The sequence below is a fragment of the Bubalus kerabau genome, chromosome 5 (assembly GCF_029407905.1).
Source record: "Bubalus kerabau isolate K-KA32 ecotype Philippines breed swamp buffalo chromosome 5, PCC_UOA_SB_1v2, whole genome shotgun sequence".
In the NCBI taxonomy this organism is placed as follows: Eukaryota; Metazoa; Chordata; class Mammalia; order Artiodactyla; family Bovidae; genus Bubalus; species Bubalus kerabau.
In genome coordinates, this window is record NC_073628.1 from 106,393,296 (window position 1) to 106,405,637 (window position 12,342).

Genomic DNA, 12,342 nt, shown 5'->3' on the forward strand with positions numbered 1-12,342 from the left:
CCCCATAATATTCAGAGGCACTGGCTGCCCAGGGCACACAATGAACTCTCATTTACGCTCAGCTCTATGTCTACCTCGCTCGTTCTCTTTTCACTAGTAGCAGAGGCTCCTAATGAAAGCAAGGCTCCTAATACAGTCAAAATGGGTCAGCTTAGCACTGGTTTCCAACACCGACTGCCTATTCTGCGCGGAACGCCAACGCTGGCAACACCTACCTACACCTCTCAAAAGCCTTACTGAAATGCTGTACTTAATTAAAAAAAGGAACTAGACCTATTTATAAATTTCCATAATGGAAGTTAAGCCCACCAAAGCAATTAGCAAACACTTCCATCTTCCATATTCAGCATACAAAAAAGGCCTAGCTGGCTAAGGTGATCCCAAAAGACAGAAGTGTGTCGTTTACTGCCCGATAAACTGGAAAGGAATGTTTCCAAAATACCGGCTCTTCAGTATGCCTGCCATTGATGGGAATGCAAAAAACACTACCAACAAAATTAATTAATTAATTAGATGGGGATACTGGATTGGAGAAGGAAATGGCAATCCACTCCAGTGTTCTTGCCTGGAGAATCCCAGGAACAGGGCAGCCTGGTGGGCTGCCGTCTATGGGGTCGCCCAGAGTCGGACACAACTGAAGTGACTTAGCAGCAGCACTCATCTGCTGGGAAAAACTGAAGGCAGGAGGAGAAGGGGACGACAGAGGATGAGATGGTTGGATGGCATCACCGACTCGATGGAGATGAGTTTGAGCAAGCTCCGAGAGATGGTGAAGGAAGCCTGGCATGCTGCAGTCCATGCGGTCGCAAAGAGTAGGACACAACTGAGCGACCGAAGAACAGCAGCTCTTCAAGCACACACCGCTAAACCACCCCACACGTGCTAACCATTCCAAAACTGCGTTAAGGAGGGAATGAGCAAATGTTTATTCCTTTGGAAATTAACAGTACTTAAAGCAGCCCCACTCAAAATGAAGCAAAACAATGTGGATTTTAGATCAGTTTTCTCCAGGACTGCAAATAAACAACAGCAAGCATGTTAGTTCTCCTTCTCCTTCCAAAAAGGTGAATTTTTTAATGCAAACTTAGAGGACTTCCCTGGAGGTGCGGTGGATTTCATAATCCACCTGCCAACTCAGGGGATGGGGTTTGATTCCTGGTCTGGGGGAGGATTCCACATGCCTGGGAGCAACTAAAGCCCTTGCGCCAGGACTACTGAAGCCGGTGCCTTGGGCCTGTACTCCACAAGGGTAGCAGGCACACAATGATCATGAGTGGTCCCCACTGCCCCAACTAGAGAAAGCCTGTGCAAAGCAAGGAAGAAGAGCACGTGTGAGCGCAAGCACACACACACACCAAAATTAATTTTTTTTTTAAAAACTTAAGATACCAATATTTCAGGGAAAGAATAATCATTAAAAAAGTCAAAACCATAGTCAAAAAAGCCATCCATCACAAATAAGAGTTGCAAATTTCAAAATAAAAACTTCATTTAGCAGCTGGAATAGTCCACTGTAACAAATACATTTTATTCATAATACTGATTTTTGGAAAGACATTCTTTTGAAAATTCAGACAATTTCAACTATCTTAAAAAAGTAAAAATGAGGCAGAAGGACAAAAACAATAAAACAGGCCAAGAATGTCTGTGAAATGCAGAAATAAGTCAGATATTTAAAATGCAATGTTTTACTCAAGCTTAAAATAAGAGTGGAAATAGTTTCATGCTAAATAAAAATAAGGGGAAAAAGACAAAGAAAAAAATCCTAAGAATATTTATTATCCTTGACTTTGGCTTCTTCTAAAGGCTTTTTGACTAAACCTTTACTGTTCCTCCTTGAAAGTCCTCTGAATACATCTAAAACATACATTTCACTTGGTTTTATCCCCCAAATCAATAGATATCTAATCATTGATTTTTACACTGTAGACAGTTTATGTTTCAGTGGTTTCAGAGCACAAGTATCTTCTCTTTACACACTCAAAGAATAATAACCAAAAAAAATCCCATTTCAATTTAAGTGATTCATGTCAAACAGTGCAAAAAAACAAACTTTATCTCCAACTGAATTCAGAAATTATTATTCATTATTTGAACCACCAGGGAAGCCCAAATTATAGATAAGATCACCTTTGATGATAAAATTTCAGACAAATGTGTTTTTATGATTAAGCATTGCAACTATCACCAAAAAAACCCCACTAATTATTAATCCCTTTAACAACTTTAAGAAACTGACTCTTACTTCATGTATGTATCTGTTAAAACTGGTGCCATGTCTGACAGTTTCCAGTATATAATATATATCATAGCAAATTACATAGCCAGGTAATAGTAATAACATGAGAATTCCTTCCCCCAATCAACATTATAAATGAGCATACTTTAAGAGAAGCGAAAAGTACACTGCCACTGTCCGCTTGATACATGCACTGCCACCACGTCTAGCACCTCTTCAGCCTCATCCATACTTTTCCACAAAGCTTCAGACGGACAATACTGAAAATTTTCCTTCATGAGCTTGAAATTCTCTCATAAACTAAACGAACTACAAAACTTCCTTATGAAATTGCAGACAAAAGGATATGTGAATAAAATTCCCCCTCTAAGAAACTGTAATCTAAAACATCTACATCATTCACAAAATTATTAGCAGAATTGATCACACACATTATGTATGTGTGTGTGTGTGTGTGTGTGTGTGTGAGATTTTTCAAAAGCTTGTCAGTTTAGGGACTGCCATGCTAACACTTTTTTAGTTAAAAGGGTCACGTTCATTTTACCTTTATCTGTTGTAAAAATTCAGAATTTGTTCAATATTCTAAATAATTACTATGTAACTATAATTCAGGTAAAATATTCTTAAGCTAACAGAAAAAATTAATAAAACTGTAGACAATTTTTGATATATTTTATTCAAAACATATAAAAGAAATACACGTACAAGTTCTACAAATAATACCAGCAATAAGAAATACTTTATAGACTTCCCTGGTGGTTCAGTGGTTGAGACTCTGCCTGCCAATGCAGGGGACAAGGGTTCTATCCCTGGTGTGAGAAGATTCCACATGTCATAGGGCAAGTAAGCCCATGTGCCACAACTACTGAGCCCATACACCCTAGAGGCTGTGCTCTGCAACAAGAGAAGCCATCGCAATAAGCCCTCGTAGTGCAACTGGAGAGTAATCCCTGCTCGCCACAACTAGAGAAAGGCAATGCACAGCAATAAAGACCCAGCACTGCCAAAATGAAATAAATAAAATTTTTAAAATTATTTTTCATTTCCCTTTCAATAAAAAGTAAATTATTCTTTAAACAAACACCACAAGGACTTAACAGGTTAGTTTTTTGACCTGGAAATGATATTGTATGTGTGTCTTTTTCTTCCCCTTCCTATCTCCAAGCTTCGTCTTTATATATTTCAACATATAAACCCAGGCCCTCAACAGTGAAAGCATGGAGTCCTAACCACTAGACTGCCAGGGAATTGCCTATATACAGTTTTTAAATCAACCTATTCCAATTCTTAAAACCTACTTAAGAAGGAAGCTTGCTCTAAAATTCTGATTTCTTCAAACTGGTAAACTAAACACAATTTAAGATGACATGGCTTACTGAAAGCCACAGAGACAAGAGACAGTGAGAGATCACCCACTAGGTCTTTCCAGTAGTCACGTATGGCTGTGAGACTTAGACTATAAAGAAGGCTAAGCACTGAAGAATTGATGCTTTTGAACTGTGGTGTTGGAGAAGACTCTTGACAGTCCCTTGGACAGCAAGGAGATCAAACCAGTCAATCCTAAAGGAAATCAACCCTGAATTCATTGGAAGGACTGACGCTGAAGCTCTGGCCATCTGATGTGAAGAGTAGACTCGCTGGAAAAGACCCTGATGCTGGGAAAGATTGAAGGCAGGAGAAGAAGGGGATGACAGAAGACGAGATGGCTGGATGGCATCACCGATTCAATGGACATGAGTCTGAGCAAGCTCCAGGAGATGGTGAAAGACAGGGAACCCTGGTGTGCTGGAGTCCATGGGGCTGCAGAGTCAGACACGACTGAGTGACTGAACAACAACCAACGACAGTTATTTATATGCAGTTATCTGTGCTTATTATTACATTTGTTTTAAGGGTTTCCATCTAAATTCCTGTTTCTGTGATTAGAAAGAATAAAAGTCTGTAGGTTACTTGACATATTCCTTGGACAAACCAAAAGGAGGAACAAAAAAGAAAAAGGCTGACCCCCAAAGTTTTTAACTTATGTATTTAAAATTTATTGTGAAAAGAAAAGGGCCTCCCTAAATAACCAAGACAGAGAAAGAAATAGACACCCAGTAGCACAGGTCTCAGAGAGGGCAATGGCAACCCACTCCAGTACTCTTGCCTGGAGAATCCCAGGGATGGGAGAGCCTGGTGGGCTGCCGTCTATGGGATCGCACAGAGTTGGACACGACTGAAGCGACTTAGCAGCAGCAGCAGCACAGGTCTCTGCACACAGCAAGTTTGTAACATTAAGCGACCTGCCCCTCATCTTGTCAGCAGCTAAATAAATACTGTGAATATCTTGGCAGAAACAGTTTGTGTATCATTTACAAGGACTTCACAGTGAGACTGTCATCAAGCCCATGTTTGCTCATTTGAAATGCACTGCTAGGGATCTGTTCACCAAAGCTGTAACAATTAAGGGGCACAGAGGATGATTAATTTTCCAGTCAGTCATACAGATAGAATAGAAACCTCTTTTATAGATAAAACCAAGCTATATTTTAACAGAATGGGAAAGACTAGAGATCTCTTCAAGAAAATTAGAGATACCAACGGAACATTTCATGCAAAGATGGGCTCGATAAAGGACAGAAATGGTATGGACCTAACAGAAGTAGAAGATATTAAGAAGAGGTGGCAAGAATACACAGAAGAACTGTACAAAAAAGAGCTTCACGACCAAGATAATCACAATGATATGGTCACTCACCTAGAGCCAGACATCCTGGAATGTGAAGTCAAGTGGGCCTTAGAAAGCATCACTACGAACAAAGCTACTGGAGGTGATGGAATTCCAGTTGAGCTATTCCAAATCCTGAAAGATGATGCTGTGAGTGTTGCACTTCAATATGCCAGCAAATGTGGAAAACTCAGCAGTGGCCACAGGGCTGGAAAAGGTCAGTTTCCATTCCAATCCCAAAGAAAGGCAAGGCTAAAGAATGCTCAAACCACCGCACAATTGCACTCATCTCACATGCTACTAAAGTAATGCTCAAAATTCTCCAAGCCAGGCTTCAGCAATACGTGAACCGTGAACTTCCTGATGTTCAAGCTGGTTTTAGAAAAGGCAGAGGAACCAGAGATCAAATTGCCAACATCCGCTGGATCATGGAAAAAGCAAGAGAGTTCCAGAAAAACATCTATTTCTGCCTTATTGACTATGCCAAAGCCTTTGACTATGTGGATCACAATAAACTGTGGAAAATTCTGAAAGAGATGGGAATACCAGACCACCTGATCTGCCTCTTGAGAAATTTGTATGCAGGTCAGGAAGCAACAGTTAGAACTGGACATGGAACAACAGATTGGTTCCAAATAGGTAAAGGAGTACCTCAAGGCTGTATACTGTCACCCTGTTTATTTAACTTATATGCAGAGTACATCATGAGAAACACTGGGCTGGAAAAAGCACAAGCTGGAATCAAGATTGCTGGGAGAAATAGCAATAACCTCAGATATGCAGATGACACCACCCTTATGGCAGAAAGTGAAGAGGAACTAAAAAACCTCTTGATGAAAGTGAAAGAGGAGAGTGAAAAAGTTGGCTTACAGCTCAACATTCAGAAAACGAAGATCATGGCATCCAGTCCCACCACTTCATGGGAAATAGATGGAGAAACAGTGGAAACAGTGTCAGACTTTATTTTTTTGGGCTCCAAAATCACTGCAGATGGTGACTGCAGCCATGAAATTAAAAGACGCTTACTCCTTGGAAGAAAAGTTATGACCAACCTAGATGGCATATTCAAAAGCAGAGACATTGCTTTGCCAACAAAGGTCCATCTAGTCAAGGCTATGGTTTTTCCCGCGGTCATGTATGGATGTGAGAGTTGGACTGTGAAGAAAGGTGATCGCCGAAGACTTGATGCTTTTGAACTGTGGTGTTGGAGAAGACTCTTGAGAGTCCCTTGGACTGCAAGGAGATCCAACCAGTCCATTCTGAAGGAGATCAGCCCTGGGATTTCTTTGGAAGGAATGATGCTGAAGCTGACACTCCAGTACTGTGGCCATCTCATGTGAAGAGTTGACTCATTGGAAAAGACTCTGATGCTGGGAGGGATTGGGGGCAGGAGGAAAAGGGGACGACAGAGGATGAGATGGCTGGATGGCATCACCATCTCGATGGCCGTGAGTCTGAGTGAACTCCAGGTGTTGGTGTTGGACAGGGAGGCCTGGCGTGCTGTGATTCATGGGGTTGCAAAGAGTCAGACACGGCTGAGCGACTGAACTGAACTGAACTGATAACCTGTTGATTTAAAACATTTTTAAAGGACTTGGAATGTCACCATTTCACAATCAAGTTTTAAGGATTACAAAAAAGAACTTATTTCTTCCAAAAGGGCATTGAACATTGTGAATTGACAATAACAACTCAAAATATTACATTTTGAGGGGATTCCCTCGTAGCTCAGCTGGCAAAGAATCTGCCTGCAATGGGGGTGACCTGGGTTCAATGCCTGGGTTGGGAAGATCCCCTGGAGAAGGGAAAGGCTACCCACTCCAGTATTCTGGCCTGGGGAATTCCATGGACTGTATAATCCATAGGGTCACAAAGAGTCAGACACAACTGAGTGACTTTCACTTTCACTTTCCCTGATGGTCCAGTGGTTAAGAATCTACCTTACAATGCAAGGAACACAGGTTCAATCCCTGGTCTGGGAAGATCCTACATTACTCGGAGCAACTAAGCCCCTGCATCACGACTACTGAACCAGTACTCTGAAGCCTGTAAGCCGTAGTTACTGAGCCCATGCACTGCAACTACTGAAGCCGGCATGCCTAGAGCCTGTGCTCCACAACAAGAGAAGTCCCTGCAACGAGAAGTCTGTGCACCCCAACAAAGAGTAGCCCCAACTCGCTGCAGCAACAAAGCCTATGTGCAGCAACAAAGACCCACCACAGCCAAAAAATAAATCTTTTAAAAAAATAACATGTTTTGTAATCAATATAATTATAGAGGAAAGGAGGATATCTGATAAAAGGGGGGATGAACCCCAAGACAATGGATGTGCTCTGAACACCCAAATATTTTATTTCTCTGTACTTGATTCAGTAACAATATAATGACCACTCTTTTAACTATTACATCAATTTTGGTTTCACCTTCCTCTTTACTAAGAATTGTAGCTAAGTATTTCAACGATTTGAATGTGTACTCAGAGAAAGGCAATACACTTATCTGGCTCTGCAGTGTGCACAAAGGAAGACCTACCTGGCCCTGTTCTTACAGAACGGCACCAAAAGGCTCTCCATGTCTTCAAAAAAGTTGATTCTCTTTTTCATAAATCGATATCATCTGAATGTTATTACAATGTCCACTTTTCCCAAGTTAGGCACTCTCAATGTCCAAGTTTTCCTTCTATGCAATACTGAAATTGTCTAACTGCAATCTCTCTTTCCTATTCTAAAGCAGATGCCTTTCTAAAGCACAGATCTCAATAAGCTATTTCCCTTCTCAAAATCCTTCAATGGCTCATCTCTGCATAAAAAATAAAACCCAAAAACATTAGCATGGTTAAGTCATACTAAATTATTTGCTGTTCTCAAAACATTCTTCCACCTACTTGTATCTCTTCAAGTTGTTTCTTCTGCTCACAATGTTCCCTGTCTAGCCCAAAATTCGTATCTCCTTTCTGAAGTTCTACATATCCTTCATAGCTCTAAATCATAAAAATCTTCAGCTCTAAGTATGATTCAGGCAGTTGACACAGGAGAAAATATCCTCTACGGTTATAATTTAGTCTCCACGTAGATTTCCCAAGCTCATCCTGCCTTTGTGGCAGTTATCTTTCTGAATGTAAATATTCAGAAGCATACAACTGTTCCTTTTGATTATGTAAACAGCAATTAGCCCCATCAAAATTCATCAGATCACCTCTGGGTTCAAGTTTTTGAGCCCACAACTCCAAGAGCCAAATCCCAAACCACAAACTCCCACCAAAGTACAATGCCACCCTTCTGAAAGCCATGCATTTCATCTCTAACTTCCACACTTCTTCAATTGGTTGACTTTTCAAAAAGTTTTGATTCAGTGGAGTGCAGTACCATCCCTTTACTGAGGTAGGTTTGGGGAAAATGACTAAAACTTGAGTATCTTAGGCCAACTCTATGCAGAAGAAAGTGAATCATGACAAGATTTTATAATCAATTTATAGAATTCAAATGAATATTGTCAATCCTTTAACTCAACAATACATCAAATGATATCAAAAGAAGTTAAGGGTCTCAACCATGTCTCAGCTGCAAAGCTGGAGCCAGAACCTAACTGTTCCGACTTAAACTGCCTGCTTCACTATAATATGCTACATCTTCCAGAATATTTGAATTACATCTAGATAGATAGATGTATAAATAAATGCTTCCATTTATTGTTTTGAATCAGAAAACTCAGCAGGCATAAAAGGAGGCTTTTATCAATTACATGATCATTTACTTTTCTTAAGTTAATTCTAAGCAGGCAATACTAAAGGAAAAATAATCTGGGCATTTTAATTAGGTCAAAGAATTTGTCTCTTGCAAATTTAAAATACATTTAAATACAAATTTAAATTTAAAACTAGAATGTCTGAGATTAACATGTTGAATAACAGTAAAGAGAAACAGAAAATACTGAAGACTACCAACATCTCAAGTAGTAGCAGTAACAACAGCTAGGAGTTACTGAAGGAGGTATTTAACATATATAGGTATCAAGCTAAGCCCTTTAAGGATTTTTTCATTCTAACCTTCCAAATGACTTTAGGAAACATGGTTCTTATGAAAGACGAGAAAGCTGAGGCCTAGAGAGCTTTAGTAACTTGTCCAAGATTATAAACGTAGTATACTGTCTACCTTGATCTTTTTTTTTAACCTTGACCTATTACTTCAAAACCCATAACCTAGCTTATAAGATGTTTCTTGTTAAGATTATTTTCAATTTATCATTTTCATCTTTGAAAGACAACAACTCTTTTGTAAAAAAAAAAAAAAAGAAAAAAATCCCAACTAACAAAATTAGCCTACTCACCCTTAGTGAACAGCAAAGACACAAACTGAATTTTAAAGAAAGCTTTCCTACTTGAGTTTATAAATTGATTACCATCTTGATGTTAAAATTAGTTAAAATGTACACGTCAATTTATACATTGATAATAAACATATCAACAATATATTTCACCAAGACATCTTTACCCTGACAGCTTTTACAAATTTTCAACCAAATAATAGAAATAGTATACACTAAGAAATTAAAGAACTTTGAAAGTTCATTGTATGGCACAAGATTTGTTTCATACAACTGAAGTTATTGCTTTTCTTCCTTTTTGGCAATTTTAACATTCAGCATCTGAAGGATGAAACAGTATTTGCAAATCATCATTCAGATTCGAGTACTACAGGGCTAATCAAAGTTTCTTCATTCATTATATACATGATCCAAGATTACTTCCCAAAACATTACTGTACTAAAAATCAGTACCACTGATGGTAGCCCATTTGTAACAATTTATTCAAGACCTTGTCTCTGATAACAAAAGACTGTTAACCTACCTGTCACTGCTGGTACTACTGCTGCTGCTGATTGAATCACTACTGGAGGATCTACTTCTAGAGCCGCTGCCGCTAGGGGACCTTGTGGGTCTAGACGCTTGACTAGCCAGCCTCTGAGGAGACTGATTTCTAGACTGGGATGAGTGTGGTGACCGACTCCTGCTGTGCTGGTAATTCCGCTCGGGCCTTCTGCCTCGTACCTCCCGGGTAATGTCATCCCTGTAGGTATCCCTGTGTACCACACTGGGCAGTGTAAACTGCTCCCGAGCCCTAGGTTCGTATCGGGGGTCATGAGCATCAAAACGGTTTGGACTTCGACTCCGAGAAGTATAATAGAGCCCATGTTGTAAAGTCCGCTCTCGAGGATCTCTATAGTAATCCTGATCGTAATGTCTTGTCCGATCAAATCCTCCCGTCCCCCGTTCATGGTGTCCATAGGCACTATGTTCATAAGCACGCTCCCTGTTATCTGAAGCCCTGCATTTAGGAGGGGGGAAAAATATTTAATCAATCAGAAACGGGAAAGCAAATCTAAAAGCAAGTCATGCAAACATTCACTTCAGCATTTTCTTTGTGCAACTGGTCATTTTCTAAACAGCAGTAACCTACTTTAGTAAGCAAACATTAACAAGCTTAACATTTTACTTGACTACAAAACTTATTTCCACAGCTAAGCAATAACTGTTGTAACTGTATATTGGGCTTTCATGACTAGTGTTCTGTAAGTCAGCTGCTCTTTTTATTAGGGATTTTCTGGCTTATATACAGAAATAGACATATGCCATTTCCTTTTTTATTTTAAATTTAATGGAACAAGAAGAGACTTTTATTTTAATATGAAAATGAAACTTTCTATCCTTTCATTGGATTAAAATATATGCCAAACTGTATTTACTTTGCAAATGTATTTCAGGCAAAATTTCCATGATTTGTTTTTCACACAGACATGAAAGCCTCATTGCAATGCATGCCCATGTCCCAGCAATAGGAGGGCATTTTTAAAGAAGTATAGAAAAAAATGTTAAGTATAACTTTTTCATATTAACTTTCAATTTCTTGGGTAATTATAACATTAGTAAATTATGTAAATTGCTGTGCCCAAACAATCACACTTAATAATAAAAACAGGATCTTAAAAAAGAAAATCAAACCAAAAACCACTTAGGATATCAAAATATTGGGCTGCCACATGCTATTCTATGATAAATTTAACTAATTAAAGAATAATGGTTATTTTATCTTCTTGTGCTATCAAATTACAAATAATTTTTAAATGCCTAGTCCATAATTCAGTCTGTTAATGTATTACTTAATGGTTAAAAGAAATATATTTGCTTAGGGTTTTAGTTATACTCAAATTGCCTCTGATGAAATAAGGCAACTTTGCAAACTATAAAATTCAGTTTTTAGCAATGGTTTAACTATAAAAGTTTTTTTCTGTAGGGCATGAACACTTGTCAATCTATGAGTACAAAAACTGTTGCATGTACAATTATACACATGCAATTGTATGTTAATATTAAAAACCAATTCCAATCCTACAAAGAAATCTTCAGTTCTCTACTTATTAAGAAAGTTCCTACAACACCAGTTCACTTGAATCTCAAGCATGAGGTTGAGTCTCTTCTCAACCTTACCTTTGGGTCTATCTTTTATCAAAAGTGATTAAGGAACTATGAAAGATACAGAAGAATTAGAATCTCTGCAATGAAGAATATGTGGCAAAAATCTTACAACTAATACTGTGTTTCCAATACATGCTTAGATTCCAAATCTCTCCACTAACCTTCATTTTCACCATCTCACTTAGTAGCAATCATACATTCTCCTAGGCTGTATTTTGTTTTTGCTATTATGAAAAGCAACTGGCATGGCAAAAAAATTCAATATTATCTTTCCTACTTAAATATATTAAATGACTCTCCTTTTTTATTTGCTACATTTCTGGAATTTGGATAGATATTTCACTGTCTAACAAAGAAGAGGGGTTCTTCTGAGACTTAGAAAATGTCATAAATAATTCAATTAGTACCCTATCAAATGTTAATCAGTAAGAGCTATTATTAATGATATAACAGAAGCAATAGGTAATAGTTCTAGGAGAATTACTGCTATATCAGATATTTTATAAATATGCACAGTTCTTATCCATTAGAAGATACAGAAGGCAGGCACAAGAGATAGCAGAGCTGAAATCTAATAGCTATTCTTTGAATCATCTATTAGTACTAAATAATTCTAGAGTTAGTGGGGAAATAAAGAAAGTTTGACTTGGGTTAGGAGAGGGGCTAATATACACAGGTCAGGATATACCAACCTTTTCCAAGTGTGGAACCACGACCTATAATCCCAATTAAATCTAGGGAGAGAATTGTGAACATAACTTCCCCAATTTTGGCCCCTCTTTTGGGGGTAATCCACCTTCTTAATGGGCAAGGGTGTCAAATGATATTTAGATGAACCACAAGGAAAAAAAATCTTAATGACCAGATAAAATAATTCCACTGGAAGCAAGCAGTCCCAGACAAACTGTAACTCTCAAACCCCCA

General features: G+C 38.6%; 1 protein-coding gene across 3 annotated transcripts in view; it reads right to left on the bottom strand.

The window, feature by feature from the left end:
• SPEN (spen family transcriptional repressor) overlaps positions 1-12,342 on the bottom strand; it is a 93,595-nt gene that overhangs the window by 53,236 nt on the left and 28,017 nt on the right. For 2 of the 3 annotated variants that reach the window (XM_055582588.1, XM_055582587.1), the window contains exon 3: positions 9,794-10,270. The exons of the other annotated variant lie outside the window; for it this stretch is intronic. In XM_055582588.1, the coding sequence (XP_055438563.1) occupies positions 9,794-10,270 (477 nt within the window). The remainder of the gene's footprint in view (positions 1-9,793; positions 10,271-12,342) is intronic. 3 annotated transcript variants of the gene reach the window in all.